Source organism: Mandrillus leucophaeus, unplaced genomic scaffold (genome assembly GCF_000951045.1).
Source record: "Mandrillus leucophaeus isolate KB7577 unplaced genomic scaffold, Mleu.le_1.0 Scaffold253, whole genome shotgun sequence".
NCBI lineage: Eukaryota > Metazoa > Chordata > Mammalia > Primates > Cercopithecidae > Mandrillus > Mandrillus leucophaeus.
This window is the reverse complement of record NW_012102621.1, coordinates 3,168,696-3,188,759: the sequence shown is the minus strand read 5'-3', so window position 1 is coordinate 3,188,759 and position 20,064 is coordinate 3,168,696. Positions and strand designations below refer to the sequence as shown.

At 48.4% G+C, this 20,064-nt stretch overlaps 1 protein-coding gene across 1 annotated transcript in view; it reads left to right on the top strand.

Moving 5' to 3' along the window:
* Positions 1-20,064, top strand: part of SNX29 (sorting nexin 29) — a gene marked incomplete at its 5' end in the record, with an annotated part of 600,769 nt that overhangs the window by 44,268 nt on the left and 536,437 nt on the right. The window contains 4 exons of the mRNA XM_011983676.1: positions 2,191-2,271; positions 4,178-4,426; positions 7,668-8,043; positions 17,013-17,131. Of these exons, the coding sequence (XP_011839066.1) occupies positions 2,191-2,271; positions 4,178-4,426; positions 7,668-8,043; positions 17,013-17,131 (825 nt within the window). The remainder of the gene's footprint in view (positions 1-2,190; positions 2,272-4,177; positions 4,427-7,667; positions 8,044-17,012; positions 17,132-20,064) is intronic.

Here is a 20,064-nt window from a genome sequence, read left to right as displayed (position 1 = left end):
TTCCTTTTCTTTTCTTTTTTTTTTTGAGATGGAGTCTCGCTTTTTTGCCTAGGCTGGAGTGTAGTGGCGTGATCTTGGCTCACTGTAACCTCCGCCTCCCGGGTTCAAGCGATTCTCCTGCCTCAGCCTCCTGAGTAGCTGGTTCTACAGGCGCACACCACCACACCTGGCTAATTTTTTGTATTTTTAATAGAGACGGATTTCACCGCGTTAGCCAGGATGGTCTTGATCTCCTGACCTCGTGATCCTCCCGCCTCAGCCTCCCAAAGTGCTGGGACTATAGGCGTGAGCTACTGTGTGTGGCCTACTCCTATTTCTTGAAGTGAATTTCTGTGAAGCTCTTTCCAGCATATCATTTATGGGTAGTTCAGAGTTACACACTCAGTCTCAAAGTTGAAGTGAACATCAAGAAGAAGTGAGTCCAGCAGGTAAGAATCACAGTTGACCTTACCTGGATCACCAGCCACTTCCCCAGCCCGATGTGGGGAAAACACATTCATTTAGATGCACGAAAACGGGCTCAGATTTTTAAAGGATCATGATTTTAGGAATCAGGTGCAGTCAGAATGTCAGCTTGAGCACGTGGTTTGTACGTCTGCTAATATTTTCTGGAAAAGTATATTGGAAATGCACCTCTTCTCTCTTTTTCCTGCCTCACCCTGCCCGGTAGGTGGGATTACAGGTGTGCACCACCACGCCCAGCTAATTTTTGCATTTTTAATAGAGACGGGGTTTTACTGTATTGGCCAGGCTGGTCTCGAACTCCTAGCCTCAAGTGATCCACCACGTCAGCCTCCCAAGTGCCGGGATTACAGGCGTGAGCCACCGTTCCCAGCCTCAATTTTTATTTTAGATTCAGGGGGTACATGTGCAGGTTTGTTACCTGGGAACATTGCGTGATGCCGAGGTTTAGGGCATGATTGAACCCATCTCCCAGGTAGTGAACATAGTACCCGGTAGGTAGTTTTTCAGTCCATGCTTTTCTCCCTCTCTACTCTCTCTAGCAGTCCCCATCTTTGTTTGCCGTCTTTATGTCTGTGTGTACCCAGTGTTAGTTTCTGTTAGTTGTATTCAGTCACTTCAGTGGCTAATTTTTCCAACCCCTCACTCAACTATACGTCTTGTATCCCTGACTTTGCTTTAGTGAAATTGACCTTTGCCTCAATTAATTTAGAATTCAGTGACCTGGTGGGGAAGTTATGGCATTGGGGATTTTTGGTTGTCATTGCTTGACAGGAAGTCAGAGAGAGCTTGGAAGTTGGACTCGGGAGAACTTCTTTTAAGCCCTGGCTGGACCATTTATTGGCCAGATGACCTTGGACAGGCCTTGTAGGCTTTCTTGACGGCCTTATCCCAATGCCATCTAGATTTGTCGTGTATTTTTAGCCTCCTGGCCTTTTCCAAGGATAATGTGGGCTTTCAGGTCTGTAACCTAGGCAGGCATTATATTATTATTATTATTATTTTGAGGTGGAGTCTCGCTCTTTCGCCCAAGCTGGAGTACAGTGGTGCAATCTCTGCTCACTGAGCCTCCAGGTTCAAGCGATTCTACTGTTTCAGCCTCCTGAGTAGCTGCGATTACAAGCATCTGCCACCATGCCCAGCTAATTTTTTATATTTTTAATGGAGATGGGGTTTCACTGTGTTGGCCAGGCTGGTCTCGAACTCTTGACCTCAAGTGATCTTCCCACCCCAGCCTCCCAAAGTGCTGGGATTACAGGCATGAGCCACCATGCCTGGCCAAGGCAGGCATTATATTAAATGCCCTGGTTGATGAAGTCATAGAGGCTCTGTAATTTCTGTCTGAAATGGTCTCTTCTTGTATTAGGCAAATCAGGCGAGCCCTGTTGGCTGGCTTGGATTTCCTGTCTGTCTCTTGGGGACATTGCTTGAGTGGAAGTCACCCACCTGACTGCTCCCTCCTACTTTGCTGCTTTATAAATACATTTACGTATAATGTCTATTTTCGTACTCTGAAGCTGGGGGTCTCGGGGGACCAGCGAGGAAGTTGTAGGATGTGTGTGTTCGATCTTCTGTTCGTAAGCAGAAGCTTTAAACCAGCAGAGACCTCAGACAAATCATATCCCTCCTGGGGTGATCAGGTGCAGATCTTCCAGGGAGCCGTCTAATGAAATTTCTTGGTTAATAGACACAGAGAACCACTGCTAAGAGCGATTTCCTCTTCTCTTTGAATCTGCAGCACTTTTTATGAAGACTGGTCTTTTGTGATGGATGAAGAGAGGTCCAGCATGCTTCCAACCATGGCAGCGGGTAAGCCTGGCCCAGACCAGGGCCTTGTGACACTTGTGAGCAGAGGGGCTGCCTTGGGGCAGATCCACAACGCCATGGAATGTTGTGATTCTTCTGTGTCCCTCAACAACTTAATGAGTCACTTGCTGCTGTCCTTCTTTTACTAGCACTGAATGTTGGTTGTTTTATTTTTATTTTTTAAAAGATAGAGCCTCACTCTGTCACCCAGGCTGGAGTGCAGTGGTGCGATCTCGGCTCACTGCAACCTCTGCCTCCTGGGTTCAAGTTATTTTCCTGTCTCAACCTCCCGAAAAGCTGGGATTACAGGTGCCTGCCACCACGCCCAGCTAATTTTTGTATTTTAATAGAGATAGGGTTTCACTATGTTGGCCAGGCTGGTCTCGAACTCCTGAGCACAAGTAATCCACTCACCTTGGCCTCCCAAAATGTTGGGATTGCAGGTGTAAGTCCCCATGCCCGACCAGAGTGTTGGGTCTATTCATCTAGAATGTGAGACCCTGGCAGAGAAAGCGAAGATTTGAGAAGGTTTTTAGTTGGGCTTTGGAGATGTAATATACCTTGCGGGGAATTGGAGGTGGGGGACCTACCTTTGAATCCTGGCTTTACCCCTTGCTAACTGGTGACCTGGGGCAGATGCTATAAGCTTTGCTACCTTTTCTTTCCTCTCTGTGAGATGGGAATCATGCTGTCTCAGCAATCACCTTCATGGGGCTGTGAGAGAATAATGTGAGATCGGGGGCCGCACACGTGACAGTCATCGTGGAGACCCTGGGTTGATGTTGCTCGGTGGACTGTTACATTGTTTGCCCTTTGACTCAAAGGGTGAAAGGTGGAATCAGCCGGACTGAAGTGGGCAACTTGCTTCCTCTTTCCAAGTTCTTTTTTGCCTCATTTTTGTTTTTCCTTGAAAGTTTATAGTAAGTCTCATATATTTGGGGTTATGTTAGTCCTGTCCATTGATGAGAAAAAGGATTTGACCATGATTTCTTTGTAGACCATAAGATGCCAGTGTAAGTTTCTGTCCAGAGTAATGATGATGATGTTATCGGTGCACATTTGATGGTTTATGGAGCTGAGTGTCTTGTGAGTGATTGCCTTTAATACTTACAATCCTGTGAGAGAGAGAATATTGTCCCCATCTTACAGATAAGGTGACTGGAGTACAGGGAGATGATAAGTTGCTGGACCAAGGTCTTTTTTTTTTTTTCTGAGACGGAGTTTCACTCTTGTTGCCCAGGTTGGAGTATAGTGGCATGATCTTGGCTCGCTGCAACCTCTGCCTCCTGGGTTCAAGCGATTCTCCTGTGCAGCCTCCCCAGTAGCTGGGATTATAGGCATGTACCACCACGCCCGGCTAATTTCATGTTTTTAATAGAGATGAGGTGTCTCCGTTTGGTCAGGCTGGTCTCGAACTCCCGACCTCAGGTGATCCACTTGTCTTGGCCTCCCAAAGTGCTGGGATTACAGGGATGAGCCACTGTACCCGGCCTGGACCAAGGTCTTGTAGCTAGTAGGTGACAGTGCTGGAACTGACCCCCAGGCAGTCTGATCCCAGAACTTGCGCCTTCACCTCCTCCTGGTTGACTTCTTATTTGTATTTATCTTTGTGGCTGTTAGGGAGAGAATGTGGCATGACTCAACTCCCGTGATAACGGATGTCTGCTGACCCCAGTTTCATGGGAGGTGTTTTTTTTTTTTTTGAGACAGGGTCTTGCTCTGTCCCCCAGGCTGGAGTGCAGTGGCACGATCTCGGCTCCCTACAACCTCCGCGTGGGAGGTATTTTTATACCTATTTAAGATCAGTGTGTCTCCTCTTCCGTACTCTGTTGTCTGCAGCTGTCTTCTCTTGGTGGTGGTGTGACTGCCCATCAGCAAGCACTCCAGACTTCTCTCTTTTTTTGGGTAGGTCTGAACTCCATACTCTTTGCGATTAACATCGACAACAAGGATTTGAACGGGCAGAGTAAGTTTGCTCCCACCGTTTCAGACCTCTTAAAGGAGTCAACGCAGAATGTGACCTCCTTGCTGAAGGAGTCCACGCAAGGAGTGAGCAGCCTGTTCAGGGAGATCACAGCCTCCTCTGCCGTCTCCATCCTCATCAAACCTGAACAGGAGACCGACCCCTTGCCTGTCGTGTCCAGGAATGTCAGTGCCGGTGAGTGGGAACGGGTGCTCGAGGCGGAGCAGAGGGAAGCAGAATGTGGCTGATGGGGTGGACGTACCTCATCATCTGAAAGTCATTCCAAGGGGAATAGAGTCCAGTACACTTGTTTTCCATTTGTGTTTCTGTTTCTCATTCTCATTCACTCTGAAAGGGCTCTGACGGCCTTATCTAGATGCGAGAATTGCCGGGTGGAAAAATGAGCAGCTCAACCATAGCAAACAGAAAGTGAGGGTGTGAGAGACACCGGGAGCCAGATGACGTTGATCTTCATTCATTCATTCCTTTATTTGTTCCTTCATCGTATTCTGTGTGCTAGGCAGTGAGCTGAATAGGAAAGACAGATTGCCAGCAGGTAGCCTGCAGTCTCCTTTGGGATGAGTGTGGGTGGGTAGTTCATGACAAAATATATAATTTATGATCCTTAGGATAAAAGGGATGAAAACCAAGCGTAGGCTGCTATGGGAACGTCTGCCGTTGGGCTTGCCTCTGACTGGGGATGGCTTTTAAGTAGAGGCCTCAGGAAAGACAGGAGTTGTCGGCTTTGACTCTAGGGAGTCATGGGGAGGCAGAAGATAGTTGGTTCAGGCTGGGCTTGGTGGCTCATGCCTGTAATCCTAGCACTTTGGGAGGCCGAGGCAGGAGGATCGCTTGAGTTCAAGGGTTCTAGACCAGCCTGGGCAATGTAGTGAGACCCTGTCTCAATTTTTTAACTTTTTTTTTTTTTTTTTTGAGACAGAGTCTCACTCTCTTGCCCAGGTTGGAGTACAGGGGCATGATCTCAGCTCACTGCAGCCTTCACCTCCCGGATTCAAGCAATTCTCCTGAGTAGATGGGACTACAGGCATGTGCCAACATGCCTGGCTGGCTTCTTTTTGTATTTTTAGCAGAGATGGGGTTTCCCATGTTGGCCAGGCTGATCTTGAACTCCTAATCTCAGGTGATCTGCCCGCCTTGCCCTCTCAAAATGCTGGGATTACAGGCATGAGCCACTGTGCCCAGCCTGTTTTTAAAAAAATTTAATTAAAAAATTGAATGAAAAAAAGAAAGTTGATTAAGTTAAGATTAATTTGGTGATAAGTTTTCAATACCCTTTGATTCCTTTGGGACATTAAGATGTTACTACAGCAAAATTGGAAGTTTTGTTGTAGTATGTATGTGTATATATGTAGAGACAGGGTCTTGTTATGTTGCCCAGGCTGGTCTTGAACTCCCGGCCTCAAGTGATCCTCCTGCCTTGGCCTCCCAAAGTGCTGGGATTACAGGTGTGAGCCACTGTGCCTGGTTGAAATTGGAAATTTTGGGCTTAAGTACTTAGTCTCAGTATCCTCAGATCTCTTAAACAAGGCAGTAACTGGGGCCATCCCTTTGGAATTACTGATGGTGAAAGTGCAGAATCCCATGGTGTCTTTGGTACACAGTGGCCTTGTTTGTCTTGCCCTGTGCTTCTCCAGCAGAGACCCTGCATGAACAGTGTAGGAGATAGGGCTGTTGATGGCTTCGTGTGACAAAGACACTGAAATTTCTACACCCACAGGAGTAGCAGTCCCACCCATTTTTGGAACTCTGCTTTTGAGGTAATCTCGGAGTTGTGCTATACCAGTGAGGCCTCACCGCATCACACATTGGTTTAGACGGATTGGGTTTTTGGAATTCCCTCAAAGTGTCTTACATCCAAGTGTGGTGATTAAAATGGGGGCACAAAGAGTCTTCTCTGAGTGCTGGTCACTAAGGCAGGCTTGATTTCTTTTTCAGTTAACATTTGCTATATAACAAGTGATTAAAAAATGTAGCGACTTAAAACCACCACAGTTCGTTCCTTTTTTAGGTGGGTTGGCATGGTGGCTCTTCCGCTGGATTCCTTGGGCTCACTCATGGGAGCTGGTGGTTAGACTGGAAGATCCAAGATGGCCCCATCCACATGTCTGGAATAAGTGCTGGGGCGGCTCAGGTTGTGCTCCTGGTCTCTCATCCTCCAGTCAGCTGAGCTGGCTTCTTCATGTATGGGGTCAGGGCCTCTGTCCGGGAGAGCAAACGCAAAGCTGTGAGACCTGTTAACACCTAGCTACTAGAACTCACACAGTGTGATTCCTGCCACTTTGTTTTTTTTTTTGGAAACAGAGGCTTGTTCTGTCACCCAGACTGGACTGCAATGGCGCAATCTCAGCTCACTGCAACCTCTGCCTCCCATGTTCAAGAAATTCACCTGCATCAGCCTCCCAAGTAGCTGGGATTACAGGCACCCGCCACCACACCCAGCTGATTTTTTTTTGTGTGTGTGTGTGTGTTTTTATTAGAGATGGAGTTTCACCATGTTTGCCAGGTTGGTCTTGAACTCCTGACCTCAGGTGATCCACCCACCTTCACCTCCAAAGTGCTGAGATTACAGGTGTGAGCCACTGCGCCCGGCCCTTTCTGCCACATTCTCTAGGTAAAAGCAGGGCATGGTGGCTCATGCCTATAATCCCAGCAATTTAGGAGGCTGAGGTGGGAGTATTGCTTGAGGCCAGAAGTTTTGAGACCAGCCTGGGCAGCACACAAGACCTCATCTTTTAAAAAAATAATAAAATTAGCTAGGTGTTGTGGCATGCACCGTAGTCCCAGCTACTCAGGAGGCTGAGGCCAGAGGATTGTTTGATCCCAGGAATTGGAGGTTACAGTGAGCTATGATTGTGCCATTGTACTCCAGCCTGGGCAATAGAGCGAGCTGCTCCAACTCAAAAAAAAAAAAAAAAAAAAAAAAGCACTACGCCAGCCAGATTCAAGAGGGTGCAGAAATAGACATCACCTCTGGCTGGGAGGAGCCACAAAGCCCCATTGCGAAGGGGCACTGCACAGGAATGGCAGGAATTTGAGGCTGTTCAACTCTTGACTATACCCCCCAGCTGGTTTTCCTGGTCTCATCTACGGCTATGAGAATATTTTCCAAAGAGAAGCATTGAAGATCATTTTGGTAATGGTAGCATCCTTCGCATCAAAGTGACTGCTTAGAAGGAACAGTTTCAATGTGGGCTCTGTGGTGTGTTTAGTTAAATCAGAGGTAGAGGGCTGTATCCATTCTGCTCAATCTTCTGTACACAGATTTTCATTGAGGATTTTAAAAAGTCTGAATTAATGTTACAGTGGATTTCTCAGAAGAATAGTATTTTCCATAACCTGGAGGTGAGTTGGTTCCATCATCCTTTTGTCTTGCCTACTTTTTCTTATACCATATCTTTTTTTTTTCTTTTGTCAGATGCGAAATGCAAAAAGGAGCGAAAGAAGAAAAAGAAAGTGACCAACATTATCTCATTTGATGATGAGGAGGATGAGCAGAACTCTGGGGACGTTTTTAAAAAGACACCTGGGGCAGGGGAGAGCTCAGAGGACAACTCCGACCGCTCCTCTGTAAATATCATATCAGCCTTTGAAAGCCCCTTTGGGCCAAATTCCAATGGAAGTCAGAGCAGCAACTCATGGAAAATTGATTCCCTGTCTTTGAATGGGGAGTTTGGGTACCAGAAGCTTGATGTAAAAAGCATTGATGATGAAGATGTGGATGAAAACGAAGATGACATGTATGGAAACTCATCAGGAAGGAAGCACAGGGGCCACGCGGAGTCACCTGAGAAGTAAGTTCCTGTCACACTTCCTTGTGTGTGTGTGTGTGAGATGGAGTCTCACCGTCCCCCAGGCTGAAGTGCTGTGGCATGATCTCAGCTCACTGCAGCCTGCACCTCCCGGGTTCAAGCTATTCTCCTGCCTCAGCCTTCCGAGTAGCTGAGATTACAGGCGCCTGTCACCACACCTAGCTAATTTTTCTGTTTTTGGTAGAGATGGGGTTTCACCACATTGACCAGGCTGGTCTCAAACTCTTGACCTCAAGTGATCCGCCTGCCTTGGCCTCCCAAAGTGCTAGGTTTACAGGCGTGAGCCACCATGCCCAGCCTCCCCTTGTGCTTTTAATGAGGGAGTTAAGTTCACCGTTTTCTCTTTCTATGGTATGAGGTGAAATACAACTGCAAGTTTTATATTTGCCCAGGGCATCATTCATTCTTCAGGTGTTGATTTAGGAGTGTTATTTGGAAGGAGTGTTATTTGCTCTTTCCCTGAGAACTGAAAGAGGGGAAGGGAGTACATTTGAGGGCACTTAATACAAAGTTAATGTCAGAATGTGTGCCTTGAAATTCTTGCTTTATACATACATCTGTCATGTTCACTTCCCAGGGTTCACACGGTTTCAAAGTCTGATGAGACTGTGCCTATTATTATTTTTTATTTTTACTCTGGATTTTCCTTGCATCTGACTTGCCACTAGCACAGGAAGCTCAGGACAAAGGCAGGGTTAGGAGAATAGTTGTGGTATGGTGACTTCTGTGTTTATCTGCAGGGGTGTGAATAGCAGTAACTTGCCTGCACCTACTGCCTTAACCGTGGAGTTGGCCGGGCGCAGTGGCTCACACCTGTAATCCCAGCACTCTGGGACACCAAGGTGGGTGGATCACCTGAGGTCGGGAGTTCGAGACCAGCCTGACTAACATGGTGAAACCGCTTCTCTACTAAAAAAAATACAAAATTAGCCTGGCATGATGGTGCATGCCTGTAACTCCAGATACTTAGGATGCTGAGGCAGGAGAATCGCTTGAACATGGGAGGCGGAGCCAAGATGACATCACTGCACTCCAGCCTGGGCAACAAGAGAGAAAGTCCTTCTCAAAAAAAAAAAAAAAACAAAAAACCAAAATACCCCAAATAAGCTAGTTACCTCTTAGGCTTTGTAGTGCCCAGTGCCCTCCTAATCATGACTACTGCAAAATCCAGTTCCTTAAAGTGTAAAATGAGGCCAGGTGCAGTGGTTCACGCCTGTAATCCCAGCACTTTGGGAGGCTGAGGTGGGAGTACTGCTTAAGGCCAAGAGTTTGAGAGCAGCCTGGGCAACACAGCAAGACTCCATCTCTACAAAAAATAAAAAGTGTAAAATGAATATACAGAAATGTATCTTTCTGTCTGACCTAAATCTTAACGGTATTGTTTAGGCTGCAGTATACCTTTAGCCCTAAGATTTTCATTTTCATGTTGTTTTAATATTAGGGTTTTTTTTTTTTTCTGATGAGACTGTGCCTATTATTGTTTTTTATTTTTACTCTAGTCCTCATCCACATGGATACTTGTACTAATAGTGTTACCTTATTGATCATCTGAGATACGCCAGATGCTGCAGGTGATTTGTACACTGTATTGTAAGACTTCTAGCAACCCTGTGAGGTTCATGGGCATATCACCCCCATTTTACAGACAGAAGAACAGGATTCCATAGAGAGGCAAGATTTGTCAAAGCCATTGGCGAAGTTGAGGTTTGGATTCAGATATGCTGTAATCCAAAGCTTATACTGTCAATTTTTTTTTTTTTTGACATGGGTCTTGCTCTGTCACCCAGGCTGGAGCACAATGGCTCCGTCTCAGGTCACTGCAACCTCTGCTTCCAGGGTTCAAGTGATTCTCCTGCCTCAGCCTCCCAAGTAGCTGGGATTACAGGTGCCCGCCTACGCCCAGCTAATTTTTGTATTTTTAGTAGAGACGGGATTTCACCAAGTTGGCCAGGCTGATCTCAAACTCCTGACCTCATGATCTGCCCGGTTCGGCCTCCCAAAGTGCTGGAATTACAGGTGTGAGCCACTGCACCTGGCTCTTCTATCAAATGTTTTTCATGTTTCTACATAATTATGAATACTGATTTTTGATGTGATGATTAATTTTGTGTGTCAGCCTAACTGGGCTGTGGGGTGCCCAGATTGAACGTTACTTCTGCTTCTGGGTGCGTCGGTGAGGATGTTTCTGGGTGAGGGTAGTGTCTAAATTGGTGGACTCAGTAAAGGAGACAGCCCTCCCCAGTGTGGAGGGACCCCATCCAATCCACTGAGGGCCCGAACAGAACAACAAGCGAAGGCAGGGAGGGATTCTTTCCTTTCCACCTGCTAGCTTCCGCTGGGACGTGGATTTGCTGCCCTTGGCCAGGGATTCCTACCATCTGCTCTCCCGGTTCTCAGGCTTCAGGCTTGGACCTCGCCACACCACCAGTTTTCCTGGGTCTTCGGCTTGTGGACTGTGGGTCATGGGACTTCCTGGTCTCTGTGGTTGCGTGGACCAGTTCCTCAATATAAACCTGTATCTGTATCTGTCTCTGTCTCCATGCACGCACCCCTTGGCTCCATTTCTCCGCAGAACCCTGGCTAATGCAGTTGCCGTTCAGTCAGATCAACACGTTATGACTTGTGAAATGTTTCCCCTTTTGTTGGGTATTTAGGTTGATGGTTTCTGTTTTTGCTTTTTGTTATCAGCCTATCTTTTGTTTGCAGCCTATCTCAAATGAATATTTTCACACAAGATTTTTTCCTATGACTGAACTCTTTGTTAGGGCAGCTTTTCAGCAGCCCTTGTTCTTGCTCATAGCGTGTGAGTGTTTTTATATCTGGCATCCAAGTCGTGTGACCTGCTGTGTTATTCAGGGCTCTCCAGAGAGGCAGAACCAGTGGGGTGGGACTGAGCGGGGGGCATTCTGTATGTGGATGTGTATAGTTCCTTCTCCGTCCTGCTCTGTTTTTGTCTCAATTTCTACCTCTGTCTCTACCTCTAACTCCGTCTCTATCTATCTCTGTTTCTGTCTTTCTGTGTCTCTGTTTCCTGTCTGTTTGTTTGTTTTGTTTTGTTTTTGAGATGGAGTCTTGCTTTGTCACCCAGGCTGGAGTACAGTGGCACGATCTCGGCTCACTGCAACCTCTGCCTGCGGGGTTTAAGTAATTCTTGTGCCTCAGCCTCTCAAGTAGCTGGGATTACAGGTACCCACCACACCCTGCTAACTTTTGTGTTTTTAGTAGAGATGGGGTTTTGTCCTGTTGTCCAGGCCAGACTCAAACTCCTGACCTTGTGATCCACCTGCCTTGGCCTCCCAGAGTGCTGGGATTACAGGCGTGAGCCACCGTGCCCAGTCTTCTCTTGACTTATTTTAAGGAATTGGCTCATGTGATTGTGGGGCTGGGAAGTCCAAAATCTGCAGGGTAGGCGTGTGGACTGGAGACCCAGGGAAGAGTTGCAGTTCAGGTCCAGAGGCAATCTGCTGGTGGAATTTCTTCTTCTTCTGGAAGGTCCATCTTTTTCCTATTGAGGCCTTGCACTGCTTACATGAAGCCCGCCCACATTATGTGGCGTAATCTGGTTCACCCAAAATCTACTGATTTAAAATGTTAATCTCATCCAAAAAATACCCTTATAGAAACATCTAGAATAATGTTTGACCAAATATCTGGGTATTGTGGCCCAGCCAAATTGACACATACAATTAACCCTCGCAAGTGCCTTTATTCTTTTTTTTTTTGAAACAGTCTTGCTTCATGGCCCCAGCTGTAGTGCAGTGGCGTGATCTTAGTTCACTGCAATCTCCACCTCCCGGGTGCAAGCGATTCTCCTGCCTCAGCCTCCAGAGTAGTAGGTGGGACTACAGGAGTGCGCCACTGCGCCCGGCTAATTTTTGTATTTTTAGTAGAGATGGGGTTTCACCATGTTGGCCAGGCTGGTATTGAACTCCTGAGCTCAAGTGATCCACCTGCTTCAGCCTCCCAAAGTGCTGGGATTGCTGGCATGAGCCTCCGCACCTGGCCACGTGCCTTTACTTTGCAATCTGGGCCTTTGAGGAGATGCTGCTTGCTGATGCCACTGAGTGTAGCCACATGGGTGAGGCTGGTGTGTGAGCCAAGGCAGCCTCCAGCATTGTGATGTGTAAATGCCCAACACAGTGCAGGGTGACCTTCACTTGGCCTGGGCCCTCCGAAGCTAGAGGGCCTCCTGCAGACTCCGGACAGCTCTCCCTGGCATTCAGAGGGATCTTGATTGACCTTCCACAGAGCAGCGTGGGGAAGACACAGCGGAGTGATGGGATGGCCTACTGAGTAATGCTTTGATTTTGATTCTAAGCTGGTGTTCACAGGGAAGGTCGAGGGGGCTGGTGCACAGCAGATGTGTGAGGGGAATGTGGCCAGACCGGGAGAAGCTCACTGTGGATTGCCAAAGCCTCTGGCAGAGTCTGCTGCCCTGTTGTCTTTAAGATCCTCTGTTGGTCAAAGTTAGGCTTACTCCTCGGTTTACTGGTCATTACACCACTTCTTTGATGTCTGAAGAAGTCTTGTTTCTTCTGCCTCAGTATTTATCTCAAGTATTAGCTTTGCTTTTTGTATTTTTCTTTAAAAGGGATAGTATTTTTATTACAGTCAGGGTTTGTTGTTTTGTTCTTTTTTTTTTTTGTTTGTTTGTTTGTCTTTTTTTTTTTTTTTGAGACAGGTCTTGCTCTGTCATCCAGGCTAGAGTGCAGTGGACTGATCACAGCTCATTGCAGCCTTGAACTCCTAGTGTCAAGTGATCTCCCTACCTTGGCCTCCTGAGTAGCTAGGACTATAGGTGCATGCCACCAGGCGCAACTAATTCTTTATAGAAATGGGGTCTCAAGGCATTGCCCAGGTTGGTCTTGACTTCCTGGCCTCAAGTGATCCTCCCATGTTGGCCTCCCAAAGTGTTGGGATTATAGGCATGGGCCACCGCGCCAGGCCCAGAAAGGGCTTTTTGAATCACTTTATATGTGTTCTCTGATACCAGTAGGGAAGGAGGGGGAAACATACTTCAGAAAGGACTACAAACATATGTGGCGTCTTGCTATTCTGCATCTCACTAGCAGTTAAGCAAATGCAAAGTGAAACAAGGCTGCATATTTTGCCCATCGTATTTGCGGAGACCTTGGGTTGGCGCCCTGGTGGAAGGGAAAGATCTCGCTGTCAGTGGGTCCTCAGTTCCAGGCACATCCCATGGCATCCACTTGGTGTCTGTGGGATGAATGAGGCTGCAGGGGTGGTGCACAGGGGCTGCCCTCAAAGACAGCTGGAAGCAGTTGAGCTGGGAGCAGTTGATAGCCTTGGGGGAAAGCAGTTTGACAAATTGGCATGAACTTAAGGATGTTTATTCCACTGGATTTAGCAGTCCCAGTGCAAGAAGCTACCCGGAGAACATACCCTCGATTCAGGGAAAAGTTGCTGCATCTAGATACCAAAGTCCTTATTCAGAGAAGCAGAACGCTGGAGTTGACCTAAATGTGCAGCCACAGGGGGACAGTTAACAGCAGAAGATTTTGTAGTTTAAGCCTTGACATCTTGACGTTTGGAATCTCAAACATCTCAAATGATGTTTAAGAGTATCTAGTGTTATGAAGATGAGCTAATCAGTGTATTATATATATGTGTGTATATATATATTTTTTTGTTTATTTCTTTGTTTTGTTTTGAGATGGATTCTCACTCTGTCACTCAGGCTGGAGTACAGTGGCACAATCTCGGCTTACTGCAATCCCTGCCCCCTGGGTTCAAGCGATTCTCTTGCCTCAGCCTCCCAAGTATCTGGGATTACAGGTGCCCACCACCACACCTGGTTAATTTTTCTGTATTTTTAGTAGAGATGGGGTTTCACCATGTTGGCCAGGCTAATCTCAAACTCCTGACCTCAGGTGATCCACCCACCTTGGCCTCCCAAAGTGTTGGGATTATAGGCGTTAGCCACTGCACCTAGAGTGTTTTTTTGTTTTTTTGTTTTTTTGTTTGTTTGTTTTGAGACAGGGTCTTGCTCTGTGGCCCAGGATGGAGGCAGTGGAATGATCTCGGCTCACTGCAGCCCTCGACCTCCCAGGCTCAAGGGAGCCTCCCACCTCAGCCGCTCCAGTAGCTGGGTCTACAGGTGTGCAACACCATACCTGGCTAATTTTTAAATTTTTTGTAAAGACAGGGCTCGAACTCCTGGGCTCAAGTGATCCTTCTGCCTCGGCCTCCCAAAGTACCGGGATTACAAGTGTGAGCCACTGGCCTGACCAGCAATCTTTAATGTAACTCATTTTGAGGTGGTGGTCCTTGGGGCTCACTTCTCGGGTTTGGAACCTCATCCTCTTGAGGCCTGGCTTCACCTTGTACTTGGATATGTTGCGGGGAAGTGTCGAGAATTATCTTAGAAACCAGCAGAACATTGCATCTGCTCGGAAGCAGTGGAGTGGCCGAGACAGGTCTGGCTGCTTTTGCTGCCTTCTCCTGAAAGGTCACCCCTGACCACCTCTGGGTGCCTGCCCTGTGGTCACCAGTGGCCGGGTCAGAGCCTCAGGAGGGCACCTCTTGACAGATTCCAGAGCCACAGCCAAGTTCACCTGGTTCTCTGCCCAGGTTGGGTGCGCTGCCAGGACACCGGCGGGAGTGGCTCTTCTTTTGCCCCCATCCTGCTGTCTGAAAGCCGCATTGTGTTACGGGCATGGTTGAATGATCCGTCTTGCAAAATTCTGCTGGATTATTTACTCCTGCGCTTCTCGCTCTGTGCCAGATGTCTGGCCAAAAGCTAGAGAGGGCTGAAAGGAGACTTCTACCTGACAAGCCTCTAAAATAGGAGCTGGCAAACCATGCCTGCAGGCCAAATCCGCCCCCAAGCAGTGCACGGCTGTTACGTTTTTAAAGAGTTGTTAAGAGACACCAACAAAGACGAGTATGTCACAAAGCCTGAAATATGTACTCTGTGGTCTATTACAGAAAATATTTGTGGATTTTAGAGTAACTCTAAGATAAAGACAAACTATATAAGTAATGTCACTTGTGGGCAGGAGACGAAAGACTCAGTGCACTTGAATTTGGAAGACTTGGGCTCCAGTCCCACAGCTTTGGTTCTGTTGCTTAGGGCTGATGGCCTTGGACAAGCCACACACTCTTTCTTCTTTTGCTTCCCTTCCCTTTGTTTGCCCCTCCCTCCTCCTTTCCTTCCCTTCTTAAGTAGATATGATTATGATCTGCTTTGGTCTTCTTTATCTACTGAGATACAAAATGATGTTTAAACCTTATAGTACAGGCTGGGCGCGGTGGCTCACGCCTGTAATCCCAGCACTTTGGGAGGCAGAGGCAGGGATCATGAGGTCAGATTGAGACCATCCTGGCTAACACGGTGAAACCCTGTCTCTACTAAAAATAAAAAAATTAGCTGGGTTTGGTGGTGGGCGCCTGTAGTCCCAGCTACAGAGTGCGCCCCTGCACTCCAGCCTGGGCGACAGAGGGAGACTCTGTCCCAAAAAAAAAAAAAAAAAAAAAGCTTACAGTGCAGCTGGCTCTCTGCCTCCATGGACTCTGCGTCCGTGGGTTCTGCCTCTACGGTTTCAACCAACTGTGGATTGAAAATATTACCCAAAAAAACCCTAATAAAAATAATGAAGATAAAAATACAATATAACAACTATTTACGTAGTATTTGGATTTTATTAGGTATCGTAAGCAATCTAGTGATGACGTAAAGTACGTATGTGGGGGGATGTGCTTATGCAAATACAACACCAATTTACATCGGGAACTTCAGGCTAGGCGAGGTGGCTTATGCCTGTCATCCAAGCACTTGGGGAGGCTGAGGTGGGAGGATCGCTTCAGGCTAGGATTTTGAGACCAGCCTGGACAACATAGCGAAACCCTGTCTTCACAAAAAACCAAACCAAACAAAAAATTAGTTGGGTATGGTGGCTCACGCCTGTAGTCCAAACTCCTTGGGAGGCTGAGGCAGGAGGGTCCGCTGAATCCCAGGAGCTCAAGGTTGCAGTGAACTGTGATTGTGCCACTGTCCTCCAGCATGGGCAACAGAGCAAGACCCCGACTCTAAAAACAAACAAAACAAGAGACTTTGAGCGTCCTCAGATTTGCAGGGGGTTTTTGAAACGGTTGATACAGATGGAATGCAGATACTGGGTGACGACTATACTGCAAAAATAGCTCCAGGTATTTATTAACATTTCTTGATTGCTCAGAGGCAGGGGCCATTACTCCCAAACAAACCCTACCACACCGCCTGGCATTACGAAGATGGCACGCATTAGAGTTTTGTACTTTGTGGGTAAGGTGACAATATAACAGATCATATGAGCCTGGTTAATAGTTGAGCCGACCCCCTTTCTTGGAAGGGACCCAGATGTGACTGGTCTGATTCTGTCCTTTTACCCATGAGGGGCTCAGAAGCAGTGAGGCAGAGCAGCACTAGCCCCAGCTCAGGTGACTGCTGTCATTTTGGAACCTGGAGCAGATGGCCTGTGATGCATGTGCTGTCTCCTCCCCCAAGTCTCTGTTCCTTTTCTTGGGAAGGAACAGAGCTTGGGCCAGCTCCTTGCTCAAGCCCTGCTTCTTCCAGGCAGCCTTCCATGACCTTCCTCTATGATCTGAGCTGCCATTTCCAGCTTCTTGCAGGATTATTTGATTCATGTTCATGCTCCCCAGCAGACTGCAGGCTCCCTGAGGTCAGGATCAACACTGTTCACTGGCTTTTTTGCCGCCAGTAGGGAGCACAGTGCCTGGCATAGAATAGGTGCTCAATAAACACTGGTTGAGAGAACAAATGCAAGAGGTCTGGATCTGGACTCCATGCTCCTCCCAGCCCACACGTCCTTCTGTTCTCAGCCCTGCCGTGGCCTGGTTAGTTCTCAAGAGAGCGATGTGGATGCTTGTTGGTGAATCATGAGGCCTCTGGGGTCTTTGGCCTGTCCTGCAGCTGTGTTCTTTCACCTTAGGCCACTGGACGGGAACACCTGCCTCTCCCAGATGCACAGCTGGGCTCCGCTGAAGGTGCTGCACAATGACTCGGACATCCTCTTCCCTGTCAGCGGCGTGGGCTCTTACAGCCCGGCAGGTGGGTGTCTCCCAATTACTCCTTTCCTCCAGTAAGAGCTTTGGCTTCGAGAAGCAGCAGGAATATCTGAGTTCCCTAGACAGGTAGAAATGGGAGCTGGGAGGCACAGGAGGTGGGTGGGGATGGGGCTCAGGGCCAGGTGGGGTTCACTGAGATGCAGACGTGAGCGAGGGCTTGGCTTCTCTGCCTGAACCTGGGTATCCTGAGGTGCTCCGGTGGAGTGAGTGTTGGGCTGAACCGGCTGGCAAGTCACCAGGGTCCTCAGGCCCATTTTTCTCCCTTACCAGTGGCCCGTTTTTCTCCCTTACCAAGTTTCTCCCTTACCAGTTGAACTTGGTCGTTTAAAAACTGACCACAAATAGTGACCATGATTTTACCTCTTTGGAGACGCAAGAAGGTAACTGAACCCCTGTCTGTAAAGGCCCTGCCACCCTGTGCAGAAAAGTGCTTGGGGATCAGGAAGTAGCTTCTTTAAAAGCTGTTTCTGGGCTGGGTGCGATGTCTCATGCCTGTAATCCCAGCACTTTGTGAAGCCGAGGTGGGTAGATCCCCTGAGGTCAGGAGTTTGAGACCATCCTGGCCAACATGGTGAAGCCCTGTCTCTACTAAAAATACAAAAATTAGCTGGGTGTGGTGGTGTGTGTCTGTAATCCAAGGTACTCAGGAGGCTGATGCAGGAGAATCGCCTGAACCCGGGAGGTGGAGGTTGCAGTGAGCCGAGATCATGGCACTGTCCTCCACCCTGGGCGACAGAGTGAGACTCCATCTCAAAATAAATAAATAAGTAAGTAAGTAAATAAAAAGTCTCTGGTGTGGGTCAGCGTTTTCCTACCATTCCACACGGTTGAGCACGTGCCCATGTGGTTTGTTATTGCTTTCTTCGGCGCAGGTCGCGGGGAGGACGTGGTTGATCCCAGCTGGGCCGTGGGGTGCAGTGTAAAGCAGCTGGCACAGCGTCTGGCTCAGAGAAGTGCCCAGTTGCTGTCCCTGCCCACAGAGCACCGCTGGGTCAGAGAAGGCTTGGCCCAACCCACTTAAGCGCCTCCTCGTTTTCCTAGGAAGTGAATGTCCCTTGTCTGGGCCCAGATTTAGGAAATTATGACTGGAGCCCACCAGTCACTCAGGAAGCTGTTGAAATTCTGAACTGGGGTGTAGAATCTTCCTGTCCCTTGGCAGGGAGGAGAAACCTACTCAAACTAGTCAAGCGCAGAGGCAGGGCGGGGCAGCCACTGGCAGCAGGACGGGGCCAGTTGGATGCAGTACCAGCTCTAGAAAGTTGTGTAAGCCCGAGTGCTTTACTGCTCTGAGTGTCAGCATTCCTGGCTGTTAAATGAGGCCGAATGCTTCCTGTCTGTCAGTTGCTGTGTCCTCATCTGGAAAACGGGGATGACAGTGACAATGAGAGCCAGCATTTGCAAAGCCGAAGGCGTCCTGCACTGCGATGTGGCTGGACCTGATGAACTCATCTGCTCTTGACCACAGTCCTGTGAGAGTAGGGGTGTGATTATATCAGCTCCCTTTGAGATCCACAGTGAAGGTGCCCTGAGTTAATCTGGGGAAGGTGCCAGGCACATGCCAAGGCCCCTGGTGAGAACTTCCTGCACATCTTGTCTGTGGCCCGGGAGCTGGGGCGTTGGCATGGAGGGGCCTTTCTTGACTTAGTGGGGTGCTGTCATCTTTCTCGTGTGGCCTCCCTCCACTTCCTGATGGGGGTCTGCCCATCTCCTCTTTTCCTAGTCCATCTTTTTTTTTTTTTTTTTTGAGATGGAGTCTCTCTCTGTCACCCAGGCTGGAGTGCAGTGGCGTGAGCTTGGCTCACTGCAACCTCCACCTTCTGGATTCAAGCGATTCTCCTGCCTCAGCTTCCAGAATAGCTGGGATTACAGGTGTCCGCCACCGTGCCCAGCTAATTTTTTTTTAATATTTTTAGTAGAGATTGGGTTTCACCATATTGGCTGGGCTGATCTCAAACTCCTGACCTCAGGTGATCCACCCTCCTTGGCCTCCCAAAGTGTTGGGATTACAGGCATGAGCCACTGTGCGCAGCCTTTTCTAGTCCGTCTTTGCTCCCTGTTCATTCTCACGCCCTCCTTGGCCCACAGCATGGCCTCAGTCACATGACCTTCCACACCAACTGGAATTTCTCACTGGGTCTCAGTTGAGGTCCCCTAAAAGTGACAATCTCGTAGGCCTAGCTCATGTCTGCAGGCCAGGCCACAGCAGTCCTGGATTTCTAGACCATCCTTGGTCCAAATAGCCAAAGGTTAGGGGGTTGGTGACCTTGCCGATGCCTGTTCAGCAGCAGTGTAGATGCAGGCAGGTCAGCTGAGGTGGGGCAGGGGCTGGGAGAGAGCTGGTGGTCCCAGGGTATGTCTAGGACCCCTGGGGAGTTTTGAATGTGTGTTCACAGCCTCTGTCTCATGAATCAATTTCCTGCTCTCCCTGTCCCGTTCCCCATGGAGGGGACCTTGTAGTTGGGTTCCTGAATCATTGTGGGACCGTGAGGTGCTTGCAGTAGGTGGTCTGATTGTTTCAGCAGCTCCTTTGCCGCTTACCTGGGCCCTCCTGAACCATCAGACATCCGAGTCACCTTTTTCGTGCATGTTGGGCTTTGGTGTTAGTAGAACCCAGAGCTCTTCATCCTCCTCTGGGCAGATGTCTCCAGGGAAGGTAACGCCCCATCAGCCTCTAGAGTCCTTGCAGATTTCCCGTGGCCCCACACCCGGCAGTCAGCTCGCAGACTCAGCTCCATCTTCTCACTGCTGATGGGACCTGAGCTCCAGCTGATGTCTATTGCATTCTCTGGGCTGTCAGCTCGCAGACTCAGCTACATCTGCTCACTGCTGATGGGATCTGAGCTCCAGCTGATGTCTATTGCATTCCCTGGGCAGTCAGCTCACAGACTCAGCTACATCTGCTCACTGCTGATGGGA